Source organism: Pollicipes pollicipes, unplaced genomic scaffold (genome assembly GCF_011947565.3).
Source record: "Pollicipes pollicipes isolate AB1234 unplaced genomic scaffold, Ppol_2.1 Scaffold_7262;HRSCAF=8765_pilon_pilon_pilon, whole genome shotgun sequence".
Lineage (NCBI taxonomy): Eukaryota > Metazoa > Arthropoda > Thecostraca > Pollicipedomorpha > Pollicipedidae > Pollicipes > Pollicipes pollicipes.
The window spans coordinates 11,069,923-11,089,405 of record NW_023597055.1 but is presented as its reverse complement, the minus strand read 5'-3'; the positions used below and the strand labels follow the sequence as shown (position 1 = coordinate 11,089,405).

General features: G+C 50.8%; 1 protein-coding gene across 1 annotated transcript in view; it reads left to right on the top strand.

Moving 5' to 3' along the window:
* Window positions 1–19,483, top strand: part of LOC119113433 (U1 small nuclear ribonucleoprotein 70 kDa-like) — a 137,091-nt gene that overhangs the window by 3,613 nt on the left and 113,995 nt on the right. The window contains exon 2 of the mRNA XM_037237746.1: window positions 15,202–15,312. Within this exon, the coding sequence (XP_037093641.1) occupies window positions 15,202–15,312 (111 nt within the window). The remainder of the gene's footprint in view (window positions 1–15,201; window positions 15,313–19,483) is intronic.

The window sequence follows — 19,483 nt, the reverse complement described above, 5'->3', positions numbered from 1 at the left end:
CTTCACTACAGCAATGCTTTGGTTCGTCGCCCGGAGCCAATTGGACATTTTATGGATGTGGACTTCGTCCCACAGGGCCAAGTTATAACGCACAACAAGTGTGAAACGATGGGTTCTTAATGGCGAAATAAAGCCGCTCCAGAAGTGACAATAAGGTTTCATTTCATAGCCTTGGCCGGGAGTAGGGCCGAGAAGTTTCGCTCCTGCTCCTTGAAATTGTCATGCACTTCAGAATTAGTACTAAATTCGGTCCAAGTCTGATGATGGCAGCGTGAAAAGGGTTCAAATGCTCAACAGCCCTGGACCCTGGCCGCACTCCATCCTCTATCAAACGCATTTCGAAGGCACATTCACGCCCACGATTTCAGCACGCCGCCGCACTCGGGATGCCTGCCGGAACGCCGTTGCCACCCGCGCGTGGCCAGCGTACCAACCACCGTGCAAGCCCTGTGAGATTACCCGGGATGGGAGTGGAGCGGCATCAACCTCGCCCGCAGTCCCGGCTCTAGGACAGTGACCTTCTGACCCGCAGCGCCGTGGGCCGGCCCCGCTCATCCTCCCACCTCGCCCTCCTCGCGTCACTTCTGACGGCTTCATTGATTCCGAATTAATTTCCCGGCCATAACGGCCGTGGAATATTCCCATCAGGTCGACACTAACCGGCGGCTGGCCGAGCATTGCATGCGGCCCTGCAGACGGTGCGCCCGTAGTCTCCGGTGCCCCGGGGCACCGCCGGTCTCCGGTGCAGCGCGCCTGATAACTCAGCCGGCTCAAATTAAAACATTAATTCAATTAGCTTCCAATTATAAATCTCGGCTCACGACTTTTACACGTCTTAATTAGGATTCGTGGTAGTTGGGCGCCGGCCGGGCCCGGGAATGACGGCTCGTGATTGTTATGGCGCCGGTGGGCGCCCGAGTTACACGGGCGTCGGCTGCCAGATGGGCTGCCATATTGAAGTGACTCACCGGCCGCCATGATGGTGAGGGCCAGCCGGCTGACGGGCCCGCGTGATGAGGTAAAATATTACGCGCACGTGTGTGGCGGTTCACGGCCCACTGTTCGCGAATGCGGGTGGTAGTGAATACAAAGATGCACCTGCACATCTTGGCTGCGTGGTGCGTGCAGGTGTCTCAGGTCGGTGATTGCTTCCGGCTCTGTTCGCCATAACTGCCACCCGATGGCGTTCTGCTGCGACTGTGAGGTGTGACGGCGTGACAGTTTTTTTGAAGAATTTTCAGCTGACCGAACGCGGAGGTATATCCATACAATGTAGTTATGTGTAAATTCTTATGCACAAAAACATAAATATTTGTTATATTTATATTGCATAGTGTATTTATATTGACATAAATATGTCATCGGTAGACAAGACAGAACAAAAGAAAAAAGAAAACAGAGAGCCGGAGCAACGCGAGCACTGGACGGTCATGACCAGGAGCAGAAATCTACCAGTCATTCCTAATGCCTCGACGGAGCACATTATCACCCAAATAAAAGATAACCATCGCACCTAACTGGGCACTCCGCCTTATTTCAGGCCAGTCACGGAACCAAATCTCATACGCAACGCTGTCGCGCATAATCGCCGCTGCATGCGGAAGCCCGTCGATGTAAGCATAGTTGTAACACTGCCGCGATTTCGAGAACAGTCCTCCAATTGTCCGCATGAAAAAGGAAGGTATGTGTGCAACCTCGCCTTAAAGGGAACGTTCCACTTTTAACTGGGGGTTTGAACTGAAATAACGAGCTTGAAAATCAATCGGTGCAGTTCACAGCCTTGCCTTTCTTAAGACCTAAATCCTTCTAGTTTCTGAGCTATTCGCCCGCCAGTTTGTGCAGACTATTTCGGACAGACTTTTTCAAGGTCACTCAGGCATTCGTGACGTCATGATAACGTCATTTAAATATCGTTATTACACAGGCCATGCGGCTATCAAGGTCAAGAAAAACATGATTGCCGAGACGTTCATATCTACCGTTCGTGAGCACAAGTTTTGGATATAGCAGCCATCAATTGGCTCTCAATTAACGTTGCGCAAGGTACCGTGACGTAATCAAGCAATGGCGTATTGAGGAGCATGTTCACTAAACAGAGAAAATGTGTTGTCTGGAGCAGCCTTTTCCACTTTGAATTATACCAATATTAGAAGAGAGCTTATTTCATCGTATCTGATGCTTTCTTCAATATCTTCAAATATGGAATATGCCCGTTAATGGCTGTTGTCAGGTACAGCGAGAGGCCAAAATGCTTTGGCCAGTGTCAGACACTTTCCGCTTTTCTACAGGAAGACATGGCGTTTAACCACGACGCTCTGTCTGTACAAATTATCTGCCAGTTCTGCAGCTAGTCTTGGTTATTAGCTTTCAACGTGGCAACAATAGCTGCACAACAAAGTAAGCAACCGCATCGGAAGCACAGGCTTTTCGCACCTTCAGCCACCATAGGTTTATTTTTCTGCAGTCGGTGGCTTCAGCGGATGAACATTTAACTTTGAAGTCAGTTTTGACTGCTTTTCATAAAAGCCGTTTCACGCGCTGATGTTTCACGCGACGACAGTGGGAGGAGCATCCATTGTCCGCTAGTCAACACCTGCAACAAACAGCGATGACATTTAGCAATGTCTGTTTCTTAAGCAACTGCGACACAAGTTGCTTACTTATTCTTAGCCCAGGCGATATCAGATGCCGTTGGAAATCCTGAATCAATGTATGACCAGTCTAGCCCAGTCAGTCGCAGTTATGGTGAGTTTGATGTGGTTGTCACGCATGGGTGAAAGGAGGTACGTAGCACTGAACGACTTCTGCAGCTTGATTTACAATTTGCGTTGTTGGCTGCGCTCTATTAGTTCACTGGAAATTGCGGTAATTTGTGGGGCATTGATCGAGTGACGGGCGGGACCTGCAGTTCCGGCATTGATACGCGATGGGTGTTTGTGCGATGTTACGGTGTGAATTTCAACCGGTCCATACATTCGTTGGTGCTTCGCACATGAATTTGGGAGGCAGCTGAAAGTGCGCTGTTCTTTATCCCTTGATGTATGCATTCCTGCATTGGGCGAGTAATGATCGTTTTAACCATTTGTAAACACTCCTCGAGTGATTGGATTTAAAACGGAATGTCAGACAGTGCCTGGAGCAACATACAAAATGAAACCGAATAAGTGACAGCTTTTTATGATTTGCATACACAACGGTAATTGAAGTAAGCTGTGTGACGTCAATGGTGTACATAAACTAGAAGACAGCAATGACCAATGCCCTTGTCTCGCATATAGCCACTCTGTTCCAAGCACTCGGTCCCGGCTCGCCTTTTCCGGGGCAGCCGACCTCTGACCCGCAGTCACGTGCGAGTCCGGGTCACGTGATCAGCGACCAATGGGAGCAGACGGAAAGTGCGGACTGTCGCCAGCCGGTCGGAGTGACCACATCCATGGGCGGAATGCCCACGCCGACCTACAATAACTAAGCGCGGTCATTGCGGCGAATGGTCGGCGCTGGGGCCGTGATGAAGCTCCATTTCACTCACCGCTTAATGCATAATGGCTAATGCAGCTCAAGTTAACTGCGGGGCTTTCACAAATGAGGTGACACTGCACGAGGCTGCATAGGGCCCGTAAATTTAGCTGGGTATAGCAGTCGAGTGGTTTCCACGAAGTCGAGTGACTGAGGGGAGTTTACGTTTAAGCTGTCCACGAAGTCATACACATGGGATGTTCACGGCAAGTTTAAGGTGAAGTTGTGCGTCTTTTGTTTTTAACCTTTGTTTGAGGCTCGCAAGATAGCACACATACTCATGCCCCCAAATACCTCAATATGCCCTATTTGCGCTGTTTTCTTATTTGTTCTCCTACTCGGCCTTGGTGTGGAACTTACTTCTGTTTTCATCCTGTCTTTACACTTTGCTCTGGCTTTCTACCAGGACTGGAAATATCCCCTGAAAACAGGAACGTAGGTGTCCAGAACCATTTCAGGTTCAAACATGTTTAGCACACACCTTTGGCTCAATGCCTTTTTTAGACTGGCAGGTTCGGACACCTCAACCAGATAGGATCTCTACCCAGTGACGTCACTTTGAAAAATCGATTGGGTGAGGCACACGGAATGGGGCATAAGCTACCTGAAAATCTCATTGATCTCTGAATTTTGTCCACATCGCCTTACGTCAATGAAGTGTGACACGTTTTCATGTAAATCAAAGCAAAGCAAGCAAAGCAAGCAAGTAAGCAAGCAAGCAAGCAAAGTATCATCGTCAGATGCTCTGTTGTTATGTGAAACCCAACCACCATCAAACGTTTCATACGCATGCGCAGTAACTACCACGAAACTAGTCACCGATATTATAAATGGGATGTTCACAGTTCTAATTCACGCAATGGAACAGTAATTATTTGAGTAAGAGGTGGTAAAGTCAGCAGCAAAAATCCGGTAAGGACCAATTTTCAAACACTGGCTCGCTTACTGCACCCACCCGTTTCGTCGTGTTACGACAAAGACGTCCTCAAGCAGAGGACGCAAAACAACATAACGGCATTACCGGCCTTTACAACTGATAGCGTATTTTATTGCCTTGGAAAACATTCGCACTATTTTCAAATGATCACACACACAAAATTTCAACGGAACGCAAGCTGCTGTCAATGTCGTGTTCGGCCAGAATCCCATCAAATAACTCGGCTGTTGCCATCGCCGACAACACAACACACCCGCATCGCGCACCTGAGGCCGACTGAGCCCATCTGCGGGTGCCGAACCGGAACTGACTATTTCCCGAGGCATTCTCAGCTATGACAAGCCCAGATATCCCCGTGTTGCATTCTTAGACTGATTGCGAAGGCAGGCACCAGACACTGCATATCACAAGTTCTGTGCCACAGCGTCTCGTGCGGACTACCCGGGTTTTGGGGAAAACAGGGAAAAGCTCCCTTGGAATACTCCACCGTGACTTCGCCTGCCGTACTTCGCGAGCTTGGTTCCCGTGCGGTCCATGGCGCCGGCCACAGTTCCTACATTCAACAGAGGTATCCCGGCTATTTTTGGCCAATTTCTCACATCATGCCGGGGCATTGGCGTGCCTCATGTTTACTGAAAACGACATCCATGGACTGACACGTGGGAAAAACGCACTCAAACTCGCAACCAGCGCGCGTAAGAGAGTGCATTAAATGCGTTTCGGATGCATGTACATATGCATTCCCACAACTCATTCACAGCATGGTGGCTTCCAGACGTTGCCAGTCGCCAAAATAAAACATGGAGATGAACCGAACACTTGAAATAAACCCTTACGCTCAAACACACGCTAACACTCGCCAACCCCTCACAAGGCATGCCCACGCCTGTCAGCATTGCTCCTTTAATCGGACTTTGCAGCGGTTTATGCTCAGCTGGTCGGGCCCCGGCGGCAGATGGTTAAATGCCCTGGAGGCATGGAAACACATGGATCGTTTGCCGACGGTGCGAAATGCCGACACCACGCCCTCTGGCTGTCTTTGAAGACAGTCAGAGAGGTCTGAATAATCTGTCAGCTGACTACATCAAGTTATGATTTCACCGAATTCGGTTCCACAGATGGCATATGCATACAAGCGCGCTCATCATGCCATCGGTCAGCGCTTCGGGCTGATAAACCGCGCGGGGGTGCTCGTGCAGGGGAGTGTCTGACGCAAAGGTGCTGATGATAACGCAGTACCATCCGAGGAAGTGTTCCACATTTTTACGGGGCTTTGAAACTGAAATAGCCATTTGGAAAACCTTTCAGTGCAGTTCACAGCCTTGCCCTTCCTAAAACCGAAGCCCCCTAGTTTCTGAACTGCACGCCCGTGGAAATGCGTAACTTTTTCGGGGAGGGTATTTCAAGGTCACTTTGGCACTCCCGGCGTCATAATAACATCATTGAAATCCTGCCATTCCATGACCAATGCGGCAATCAAAGCCAAAAAGGATATCGAGGCGTTCATATCTGGTGCTCGTTAGCACGATTTCCAGAAATAGCGCCGTCAATTCGCTCTCAACCAATATTGTGCAGGGCGCAATGGCATAATCAAATGACACATTGAGGAGCACATTCACTAAACAGAGAAATTGCGTTGTCTAGAGCAGTCCTTTCTTCTTAAAGGTATGCAAAAAATAAAAATGAGCTTGGCTCATCATATCAATTGCTCGCTTTAGTACCCTCGGGTGTGAAACATCCCTTTTAATGACTCTTCTGCAATACTATCACATGGACGGCCCGGATGTATACTGTACTGACGGATGCACGGCCCGGATGTATACAGTATACGCTGCTCTCGGTTACAGTCAGCCTCGTTGAGTGTTTGAGGAAACGAGTAAGACGTTCAGCGGTACACGCTTTCTTCTGTTCACCTGGGACCTCACCCCATCTCACACACGCACAGGCATCCATGCAACTGTCTGGCACTCCTCTCTCTGCTTGCCGGCCTGTTCTCCATGCTTTACTCGCTCTCACTCTCTCTCCGCTCACTCCCCTCCCCCTTCCCTGCCGTCAGCGCGCACCACTCCCCTATCATTCTGCGGCCGGATGACAAATGTTTACAAATTACTGGCGGCCGCCGATCGTCCAGTGCCGGTCGTCGTCCGCCAATTAAAATAGTACCTCAGCGCGCAGCCTGCCGGCGGCGGCGGTGGCGGCGGCGGCGCTCGCCATAGGGCCGCCAATTGGGGGCGGTAATTGCACTGCCCGCCGGCGGCGGGCAGCCGGTATTTGCGCCCGCTAAATGAAGCCGTCTCTGGCCTGACGGACCGGAGCCGGAGCCGGAGCCGGAGCCGAGGACGTACACGGAGACGAACGGGAACGCTGACAAGGACACGGACATTGACACCAACACGAACACGAATACGAACACGAACACGAATGCGACACGAACACGAACACGAACGAACACGAACACGAACACGAACACGACACACGAACACGGGCACATGAACACGAACATGAACATAGGAACAGGAAACGAACACGAACACGAACACGAACACGAACACGAACACGAACACGAACACGAACACGAACACGAACACGAACACAAAAACGAAACCGAGTGGCAGCCGAATCCGAGCAGACTACCTCGTGACCATCAGGTAGCCTGCGCCGCCGAGCCGACAGCCTTATAAGGTGCCACAAGCCAGTCGGCGATATATTTAGCCCTCATTTTGTCATTTTCCATGCTACTTAGACAAATCCTTTGAAATGCCGTGCGCTGGAATGAATGATTAAGTTTGTGATTACTTATTGCAATCCTGTCGGCATCAGAGTTAAGGTCCCACAGCGCCAGGGAGGCTCCGATGATCCCGGCTCGTAACTGGGCACTGCAGCCGCTGGGAAAGGGCCGCATCATCATTCGAGCGAGCTGGTGCGAAGAAGGGCTGTAGACCTCAGCAAGCTTCAAAGACTACCGCAGCCTTAACAAGGCTACCAGACTAGCCTAGAGCGGTCACTTTTTGAGATTTTGATAACCAGCCCCTCCAGCATCCCAAATTTTCCAGATTTCAGTTGGAATCTTGAAGCCTGATTTCATTTTAGAGCAAGGTTGCATTAAAACCCAATCTTATGAGATGTCCAAATATTCCGTATTGGTATTGGTATATCCAGTGGTAAAAGCAGCCAGATAGTACGTTCATCATGTAGCATATCAGAATTCATATTCATCTTCGCACCAAAATTTATCCGACGCGTTAAGCCATTTTCTGACCTAGACACAAAGGTATACTTTTTCATCCAACCCAGCAACACGTGCTATGAGCTCAGCCAGTGTGGACATACAAAGCCTCAATTTCTCCATACCAGAGATGTGTTGTATAAGGTCGGCTAAGAGCTGTGTTAGGCACAAAGCTCCACTTCCAGATATAGGCCAACGTTGTCCCTGACGCGTTATGCAAGCACCTAAGTAAGCAATCATAAGTTATGCGGTGGAAATTATCCGCGGGCTGAATGCTTTTGTTTAAGATCACAATACACCTACACACGCACACACACACACACATACACAACTTTGGAAGGGCGTACACCAGCTGGTAACCGCTCGTTTCATGCATCAGACCCGCCAAAATACCATCACACGGTAAAGACTTGCCACTTCTACCAGTGTAACCAATGCCCTGCACTTTTCGCGAGTTAACATGAGGGTGGGACGGCCCTTGGCGAGATCAAATTGACTGTTTCCAAAAGGTTGTTGTAAAACTGATACGTGCCGGTAAACATGACAGAAGATGACGATAGCTAACCAGCTAACCAAATACGAAAAAGTGTTTGCAGGTTGGTGTAGGGAGAAAAAAAACTTTGATTTGGCAGTGGTGAAGAAATCGTCATACAAGGGGAAATCAGGCATGAAAGCATGATGCTGATGTGAAGACCCAGTTGGCTATTTGATGCGTGCTTTTCAAGCTCTGATGGGCATGGTTGAAGCCCCGCACATGGTACCTGAGTCAGTGGCAGATCTAGCCCGGAGTTGTTTGTTTTTTTGGGGGGGGGGGTGGGGGGCAACCGTTCGTCGCCAGCTGGCTGGTGTGGGATCCGAGGTCCAGTACACTTATCAAACACGATGTTTCGCCGAGTACGACTAAGCCGCGTCAATATGTGTTTTGTTTCGATATTCAAATCGCTGCCAACTTTTCTTCATGAAGTTTTTTTCCGGAACGGAAAGAAATGTTTGATACCGCGCGATCGAAGTTAAAACAGACGGTAAGTAGACGAAATTTTATGAAGTTCTGGAATTCTTTTTTGGGGGGGGCAAAAACATGCTCTCAGAGTTTTTGGGGGGCATGGCTCCGTGCCCCCCCCCCCCCCCCCCAGGATCCGCCTATGACCTGAGTCCACGTTGCTAAACGCACATTTTTTACAGCTGTAGTTGCACAAGGCTGGGCATGTAGGCTTCAACACAGCATGTTCAAGCAGAGCCCACTCATGTTGGTCATTACTGTCAGTTTAAAATGTTATTATCTTGATTGTCTCCGCTAGGTTTGGCTCTACTGCCTCTGACCACTCTGTGTCACTCACACAGTCTTTGTGTTTGTCGTAGAAAGTGTAAATGTCATTGAGAGAGTGCGCACCAGGTCAGGCTGTGCTTACGACGATGCTGGTTTAGGCGCGGCTCTTGCTGAAAATAGATACTGCTCTGATTAGGTAGGCAGTCATCGAATCTTATGTTACAGAAGGCAGTTCTTTGACGATTAAATTGGTTCTTTTGCTGCAATCCAAATACAAATCTGCATTGCTTTCTAAGATTTGGAAATTAGCAATGTTGTGGAATGTGTGTTTTGAAAGCCCACAGACATCCGATAATCTGCCAGCAATGCCCGCTAACGCCGTGCGGTCTCTTTGAACCTGCCGTTTGCCGGCCTCCGGGCCCAAAAGTGGCACCTTTACAGCAGGCTGCACGTGAAAAACGCGGCTGGCCGACGGCTGCCGCCTCCGGCTTCCGAGCGGAACTGTGACCAACCCGGCGCGCTGACACGCAGACGGACGAGCGGCGCCGCGTGCGAGGGTGTAGCGACAGCGGAACGGGCCGACCAGCGGCAGCTGAACAAGCCGACCAGCGGCAGCTGACCAGGCCGACCAGCGGCAGCTGAACAAGCCGACCAATGGCAGCTGACCAGGCCGACCAGCGGCAGCGGAACAGGCCGACCAGCGGCAGGTGAACAGGCCGACCAACGGCAGCTGAACAGGCCGACCAACGGCAGCGGAACAGGCCGACCAACGGCCGCATCTCGCTCGCGGGCACGGCAGGTGTCGGCCGATGCGGCGCAAGTCGACGTACGCGACGTCACTGAGCGTGCTGTTTAAGGCAGTGATGTGATGGAAAGTGTGATAATTTTGTACCGCTGTACTTATAGACGGCATTCTTTCATTTATGGCGGTGTGGAGGCAAGCACCCGGGTTGAGAAGTGTGCTGGTGATACCGAGCGCCTTGCTAATGCTCATATGAGATCAGATGGCACGCAGAATAATGCATGCACGCTTCATGCTAGAATGGAATACATCTTGAGTCGCTCACATGACGTTTAGATAATATGAGATGACTTAAAATGACTTGAGGTCACTATGAATATTTCATTTAATTCTAGACATGGTTCGGGGTTGAGCCGGTTGAGCAGAAGCTATTAAGTGCGAGTAAGCATTGTTACTTCGCAGAAATGATCATTGCAAATGCATTTATGAAGCGTTGTGTATTCCTTGCCGTATACTCTCGAAGACGACTAGTTACATATCTTTGGTAAGATGGCCAGAACAAAATCTTTATCGAAAAGAAATAAGGTTGATAAAAAGTTCCATTGCTCAGAATTATCAAAAAATGTACAGTCGTGTTATGCCTGTCATCCATGCTCCAAACGTAACAATCACTTGTAGTTACGGTTCTAAACGAAGATTAAAAGTAACTGCCTTATTCTTCAGACACCAAAGACACCAGAGCACTAGCCACAGCCACGCTCTCCATCAGTCAGGTCCAGAGACAAGTGGCTTAAACTTACCCACCACCATTCCCAATTCCGTGCATTCGTTCAGAGCAAGCGAATCGTGTGGCCTCAGTCTTAAGAGTCCGATCATGGCAGCATAAATGTACAATGGCGCAGTACAAGGATATTGCTTCCACACCATGCCGTGATCATCCTCTGACAAAGGCCGCATGTGCATACATTTACATTGCATGCATATAACCAGACCAACAAAATCGTTACAAAAGCACTCGCTTAAAACCGAGCACCATCCTGAGGGCGTCCTTGCTTACATAATTAAATACCAAGACCGTTGCGCCGACACGTCAGCTTGGCGGGGTTACTAATGGTTCAAGTGGCACTTCACAACGGTTTGCTATTCATGACGTTCGGTGTACAACAGAAAAGATTTAGCAGCGGTGAGCGACTCTGCAGCTACCAGTTCGGTGAACGGTGCCAGTGCTGCAGTAGGTTGCCGTGGAGTAGATATGTCTGGTGTTTGATGAGACGGAGTGATGGGAAGCCTTCACGGAGATAACGAAACAATATTTTTGTGGTGAGTGGCTTTCTGTGGTGATGGTTATGCAGTCACGGCAAGCTCCTCACTGTTGATATTTCGTTGCGCGCATATTTGGTTCACCAATCAAATGCTTTTGTGCTGCATTTTGAAATTAGGCGCGAATAAGCTGTTGTAAAACATAAAGCCCGGTTAGCAATTTGTGAAAAATGCTAGGTGGACAGCCAACTCACTTTTACTCAAATTCAAGCACGTGTTCGCACCAATTTCGTGTTCCAGCATTGTTCTGTCATTATATTAATTTCTTTGGGGGTTCGTGTTGAAGCCCGTGCTGATGATACTCCAACAGCTTCGTAATATACATTTTAATTTGAAACGATTTGCCCATGATTTTGAGGGGTCAAATTCATAGACATGGCGTTAATGGAGACAAAAATGGAGACAATCATGGAGATGCGCAGCCCAAAAGCGCCGCACTGTTTAAGATGATTCAATGTTCTCACTCCATTGTTCTACTTCCACAAATATCTTCATTTTGGGGGGATGCATCTTACGTGCAGGACTTTAACTAGGCACATTGTACAGGTTACCACGTACGACTCTGTCATTCAATTGCCAGCTTCAACCAAGCTTCATTGAGTACAAATAGCTTGCTACAGGCTCTCATTTTGTCACATCTTGTGCTTTTACTCTATTTTTAGAGGGCTTGTTTCAAATTTATATGGGGTTTTGAACTGAAATAGTCACCTTGAAGACATATCGGTGCTGTTCACAATCTTGACCTTCTTAAGACCTAGACCACTCTAGTTTCTGAGCTACACGCCCACAAAAATGGGGAAAGGTATATCGGGGATAGTATTTAAAAGTCACCTTGGCATTTATGATATCAAAATAACATCATTGAAATCCTGCCATTCCATTAACTATGCGGTGATCAAGGCCAATAAAAATATAATGGTCGCAGCATTCTCCAGATACAACGTCCGTCAATTGGCCCTCAATCAATGTTGCGCAAGGTACGATAACGTAAGCAAACCAAGCATTGAGGAGCATCCTTACCAAACAGAGAATGGTGCTGTCTAAAGTCATTTTTCCGCTTAAAAGTATACCAAAAGTCATAAGTGTGCCTGTTGCATCACATCTGATGCATTGCTTCAATATCTTCAAATGTGAAATATTTCCCTTTAATCATATCGCTAAATCCCCTTTAATCGTATCGTTAAATTGGTTCTATGCTGAAATATCTCTGTGATTGAGGAAAATGTTGTTTGCACTGATTAGCATCCCTTTTCTTGTGTGGAAAAATGACATGTATGCATTTTCATTTAGTAGATTCCGACTCAATTTTTCTTCAGATTGGGATTTGATTTGCAACAACAGTCGAAGGCGGCAGAATCTGCTGCGGGCCGTTGTCAGCTGTTGCGGACAAGAGGTGCGACTTTTGGGCTCAACATATAGTAAGCAATGCTTTCCGAAGCCCACGTGCGCTTCGAAAAGGGCCACAGTGCTGAGCGTCGTAGGGGAAAAATAAAAACCATGACATTACGTTTGAATATTAGTACGGAGCTCTTAGTGCGACGTTAAGCGACCTTCAAAGTACCAGACAATTCTGGTTCAACGACGTTTAAGTGCTAAGCAACAATTAGATTGGCGGCTATTCTATATTTCAATCTGCGCTTATTCTCAAAAGGATGACTCTCGAGGACGAACTTGAGGATGCGCTTGACGGCTCAAGAGGATGACATTGGAGAAAATTACTTGAAAATCCTCTCCTGACATTCTTTTACCTCTGCGTACTTGGCTGAGCCCTCACACTCTCCCGTACTGCTACAATGTCTTGATCTAATCGCATAGTTACGGAACATGAAAGGCGTCCCCAAGCTTGGATTTTGTGAACGTGCATGGCTGGTAGCTACATCAGACGAGCCTGCCCTAAAAATAGCCATTCCAGCCACTCCGCGTGCCCACGCCTCGCCACTCTCTAGCGAAACAACCGCAGCAGGTGAGCGCGCGACGGGAACGCGCCACACCCACGCAACAACGCCATCTGTCGGGAGCCGCGCTCCATCCAGCTCCTGCCCGGCGCGCGGCGGGCAGCGGGCGCCGTTGCCGCAGGGGCGCGGCCGGGTCGGCGCGTGCCATCGGTGCGGCGCGGCCGGTACCGCGCGGCGCCCCCAGCGGGTCGGCCGTCCCGCGCTGCCCGGCCGCAAGCGCGCTCCGACATTATTCATCCGCTGATTTATTCCTTACGTCTCAATGGCTGGCCACAGGTGTGAAATTATGCGCCGGCGCCGGTAAAAAGCGACGAAACTCGAGAGCCGCAGCCGCTTTTTATTAAAATTCCAATTAGCCGGCGCGCGGGGACCTTCGCTTCGGGAGAAACCCGGCGCGCTTGGAAAATGGTAATGATTGAATCCGGCATACCGGCGGTCAGCCAGCCATGCATCAATTAAATTAAGGGGTTCAATGGAACAACAATGGGGGTGATTAGGTGTTGGGTTCAATGAAAGACACCGCTGGCCGGGGAGCGTCACCTTCCACGCGGCTGCTTATTACCCGCGCCGCTCGCGCTGATAGAGTTGTCAGGCGGCGGCCTGTGATGTGGCCGTCTGCGCGCCAGAGTCGGCTATCTCCCGCCCGTGTCGCTCGGCGGGAGGCGAGTTTTGGCGCGCACGCGACGGGGGACGCAGGAGAGGTGGGGAAGAGGGGCGAGGGAGGGGGTGGTGGTGTTCGTGCAGTGGGGCTTGGGAGGATGGAGACGCGTCCCGCCTGCCACGGTGCAGCGATAACAGCAAAACAGCAGATGCAGTCTGCAGAACAGCGCGCTGCTCACAATTTTGTTAACATTGTGTTGGCGAGATCTGGTAAGACGTCACGCTTATCAAACGGCTCCATGCCGTTCTCCAATTAGGATGATCCTGAAAATAATTTGGTTCTTCGAAACCACTGGTAAAGAGACGACACGTAACAGCGCAAACTCAGGCAAGCTCAGGCACGGTTCTAGAGCTGGAAGCATTTTAACCCTGCCTGAAGCCTCCTTACGATGCTAACAAATAAATTAAAACATGTGGCAAGTATATCACAGAATCAACGACATTGCAGCATGCAGCTGAATGCATAATCGAGGCCCACACCTACCGAGCCGCCGCCTTACCAGGCATGCGCGGAGAGCATTGATGAGCCAGCGCGGTATGAGTTGGCCATGATCTGGCCCGGAGGGCACCAACTAAGCGAAAGGAATCCACTGCCGGCCGCCCAGTGGTGCTGCTGCTGATGCTACTGCTGCTGCTGCTGATGATGATGATGCTGGAGATATTTTCCCCAGTTCAGCACGATCGAGATTGCCGTGGTGAGCCCTTCGGCTCTTTTGCTGCGAAAACCAGCCCGGTGGTGAACAGCGCGATGTTGTTCCGTTTCTTTCCATGCGCCACTATAAGCCTCATAAGCGTCCCTCAGGTTAAGGGCCGCCCTCCTCCCATGCTCTGCCTCATGTCCCGCCTTGCTTGAGTTCATCGGTGGCTTTCTCACCACCAACTGAGCCGCATGTGGGCTCAGAGCCTTCTCGCCCTGTTCCGACCCCACCACCGCTGGGAAACCTCAGAACCTGCCCGCCCTGTCCCGACCCACCATCGGCTGCGGAGCCTCAGCCTGCTCGCCCTGCTCCGGCCCATCATCGGCTGCGGAGTCTCAGCCTGCCCCCCTGCGCCGACTCATCACCGGCTGCGGGGCCTCAGCCTGCCCTCCCCGCTCCGACCCACCATCGGCTGCGGGGCCTCAGCCTGCCCCCTGTTCCGACCCACCACCGCTGGGAAACCTCAGAACCTGCCCGCCCTGTCCCGACCCACCATCGGCTGCGGAGCCTCAGCCTGCCCTCCCTGCTCCGACCCACCATCGGCTGCGGAGCCTCAGCCTGCCCCCCTGCTCCGACCCATCACCGGCTGCGGGGCCTTAGCCTGCCCTCCCTGCTCCGACCCACCATCGGTTGCGGGGCCTCAGCCTGCCCCCTGCTCCGACCCATCGCTGCGGGGCCTCAGCCTGCCCGCCCTGCTCCGACCCATCATCGGCTGGGAGCCTCAGCGTGCCGGCCCCCGCTCCGACCCATCATCGACTGCGGAGCCTCGGGCCTTCCCTGTGCGTGCGGCTGCCGGCGGGCCCAGGACGGGAGGAGGCCGCGGGCGCTGGCCGCTACACTCAGCTGCGCCGGCGCCGCCGTGTCGCCCCGCCCGCTGCAGCCCGTCCATGGTGGACGGCACGGTGGACGACTCGGTGGACGGCACGGTGGACGGCTCAGTGGACGGCACGGTGGACGGCACGGTGGACGGTGCGGTGGACGGCACGGGACGGCACGGTGGATGGCACGGTGGACTACGCGGTGGACGGCTTGGAGGGGGTCTGCGGAGCCGTTCCGGTGGTATTGTGGAGGCAGTGGGGGCAGGCAAACCCAGCAAAGGCTGGAGAAGCGGAGAGGTTGCAATGAGGGCGGTTAGGGCAAGAGGGGATGTCCAATGCGTATTGGAGGACTCGACAGTGTGCAGATAAGACACGCGGCTTTGTAACCCACCAATCTGCTGCATTCGACCTGGCAAGAACACGCGGGCTTTTGGTCAGGCAGTTGAGTAGACTTGGCCACCTTTTGCTGGTTAAAAATTCAATTGAGCAAATTAATGCGTCCTTCCGAGCACTTAATCCTCGCCTTGATTCGTCGTTTTTCATAGACAAATTGATAGGGAGTAGGAGGCTAAAACGACCTTTTCCCTGGCGTTTCCAAGCTAAGACAGAAAGAGCCTCGTGGAAGAAGCAGTGAATTGATATCAATTACAGCTCGCGATTTGTAAAAAGTCTGATGTTACTAGAGCAGTAATTGATTTCATTAGCCAGGTAAAATGTAAACTTTTCCCGAAAATCGAACTATTTCAACCTTACATCCTAATACTTTCGAAATCATGTCATGCAGCAACATGAAACTCACACAGACGTTTTCGTTATTTACTTCAAAGCACATCTGTAAGTTATTTTGTTTGCATTTTGAGCATATATTTATGATGTAGAGCTCTGTTAATGAAGCACTCCCGGCCCGCTGCTCGTGGTCCGCGGAATCGTCGGTTTCCCCGCCCCCCGCTCCCCCGCCCCCGCCCCGCCCCCGGCGCCGCGCGTGGATCACCGTACAGTGTTCCTAAGACACAACAGCTTCTCAGAAACCGGAGATGCTGGAGACACGTTTTTTTGCGTCAAAACACGCGCAATGAATCCGCTTTAGAGTACCGAAAATTTGGGAGCCATCACACAACATTTAAGAAGGACATCCTTGGAAAATATTTAGCAGGGATGTGCGTCGCATCGGTCCCCTCTATCGAAAATATTTAGCAGGGTTGTGCGTCGCATCGATCCCCTATCAGTGCGAGGGTTAAGCTCCAACCCTTCCAGAAATCAGAGCGCGTTGCCACACAGAGCATGTCTTCAAGATCTGGAAGCCTGAACTGCAACACAGCTCCACCGCCTGTGCATCAAGCGCCACACAATAACCAAGCACTGCGCAGCGGGCACATTCACGCCTCATGCTATCGGTGGCCCGTTTCGTGTCCTTCAGAGGGGACTCGGCGTCCGACCATGGCCACTGTCATCAGCCATTTAGCGGAGTGGAGGCCGCTTCAAAAAGGACAAAAACCTAATCTGCAGTTGGGGCGAGGCCCGTCGCCCAGCTGATTGGTAATAGCCAGGTGTCGAGGCTTTTCCTGTGTTACCCGCCAATTATGTCACTATTACTGACTTGTAATTAATAAATTTACACCTCCAGTGACGGAGTGATGAGGGGGCTGTGACGTCATTATCGCACCGGCAGTGGGGCTCGTGAGACGGGAAACGGCTCGGGCGGGCTGGAGGGAGGGGGGATATGCTCACAAGAGGCAGGTTCAGTGAAGTGAAGTGAAGTGAAGGTGGGCGTCGAACCGGGGAAGGGGAGGGGGGGGGGGAGGGAAAAGTACCCGACCAATAACGCTTGAGTTTAATACTATTTCTAGCATGAGGAAGATTCAAGCCGCTTCTATCTCTCTCAATATTTGTCGTGAGTTTCCATTAGTCACAGCCGGTGGCACCGCCCTTCAATAGGGCCGTCCCCGCGCGGTAAAGCGACCACGATTAGCTGCCGTATCGCACCTTGCAAACTGGACATTTCCACGACTTTGCCGCGTATTTCATGGTATTCAGGATCGGAAATGATCCGGCCTTCAGGCATTTTCTTTTAATAGATTGGCTCCAAGGTCAACCATTGTAGTGGTCACAAAGCGTGGGTTGAGCTGCACCCGACCTGCATGACATTAAACACAGTGACGGCATGGAGGATCGCTGCTATCACCGCGTGCGCACAGGCCTGTGTCATACGGTCACATGACCACCACGCATTCATGATATAACGGTCCTGTGAACTGGGGAAAGATGCTCACGATAACATGTTCTTTGCTACATGTTTTCATCTGGAGGAGGGAGACGAAATGCACTTTCTAATGGTTACAATTTAGTATTCCTCAGTGCTTGCAACGTTTGGTGGTGTTAATTCCCTTCGTTCACCCGATTTTAGTAGCGGCGAACCTTCCAAAACATCGAGCTTGTTTGAACCATGGATATAACTGTCACTGTGTCAATGTTGAGTAAACGAATGCCTGAAATTGACCGTGCACTATTTCATGCACATTCAAAGCAGTCAGGGTGCCGCTGCAGGTGCGGAGGGTGTAAGTGTAGGCGTAGAGGCGATTCTTTCGCAACGCGGCCGGGTTTAAGTTCCTCCGGTAAAAACACCTCCCTCTACTGTGTGATCACTGAATTACCCCACAACTTTCCAATGCCTGCCAAAGGCGGTCAGGCGGCAAACATGCCCGACAAACAAAGCCCTAAGCCCCAGACAAACAATAAGCGATCGCCGCCCAGATCGACCAATCAGAGCTCGACATTCGATAGCTGTTTGCGCACCCGGACGATGGCTGGATTCTATTTTGCGACCGACAGCGCAAAACAATCTGGCGTTATTTGTCGGCGGAAATTCTGCCGGTCACCCGATATGGATTGCTGGCGGCCAATTACAGAGCAGCGGCGAGCTCAGGCAGAGGGCGGAGGGGACACTGACCACCTGGCCCTGCTGACCATGCGGGCACACGATGACCGTGACCTGGCTGGGCACAGCCAGGTCACGGTCACGAGCCAGGTACCTTGACCTGGCTCGAGGACGTGGGGGAGGGGGAGGGCAGTCTGATATATGTCGACTCGTATATCAGAGTCGACAAAAGACTCTGACCCGGCTCAGCGACGGGGCAGAGCGATCTCTAGAGACCAACAGGGTGGAGGTCAAGGTATCAGCCATCGTCGCTGGCGGATGCGCAGCATGCTACCATTCTTCATATTATTATATCCGTCAGCATTTCTTTGAGAGGTTACGAGCCTACAATTTGATCACATATGGGGGTAATTTTGACTGAGCGAAAATAACATCAGGCAAAGCGCCAACAGTCTCCCCAAAAGTTAGTCCGATTCGCCACTGAAACCCAACCCACGATCACGCCAGAAACGGACAGCAGCCGCGTATTCGTTGTGTGGTGTTACGCCTCTGTGGTGGGTGGAGCGGCTCACACTGGGCTGCAGGCAGATTGTGTCCGACTCAAATTTGTTGAGGCGGCTCATGATCGGCTCACAGATTTTGGATTCGATTAAGCTCATAGCTCACAGCCGTTTCCATTATTTTTTTATTCCGCTCAGTTGGGACCCGTCGCTCACGCGGACGTATTCGGCCTCATGACTCACGCGGCTTGCAGAATAGAATATCCCATTCAGTTCTGGCTCGTTGGTTATGACTCATTTATATATATATATATATATATATATATATAATATACATATATATATATATTATACTATATATATATATATATATCATAGTACTGAAAATAGGCACAAATATCGCAGCAGCAAGCTTGTGGTTTGAAGGCTCGTAGGCTCGCTGCGTTATGACTCATTTATATATATATATATATATATATATATATATATATATATATATATATATACCATACTACCGAAAATAGGCACAAATATCGCAGCAGCAAGCTTGTAGTTTGAACCAAGCAAATGCCTTGCAGCAAACAATACCGTACGTGTAACCTGTTACCACTCAGGTCTCCCAAGTCTCACTTCCAGGGCAGCACATTCTACCAGGCACCCACGACCTAGACCCTTAAGTTATATAGCATGTAATGACTGCACTAAACATGACAGATGGCAGTCTGCACCTGCCAAGTGCCATCCTAGTGCAATCACGCGTAGGTCAACACATTTCTACCAGCCATCCGACCCTCCAATCCCATGTTTTGCTTGATCCCGCGTCCTCACGACGCCCTGCTTGTCCGGAGCAGTCTGCGTGCGCTAGCCACGAGTGGGCCGAGGGACCGCCCTCCGGAGGGGGACTCCGTGCGGGGCGCCCAGTGCATACCCTGCAGCGGGGGGGGGGAGGGGGATTCCTCACGCGGGTGA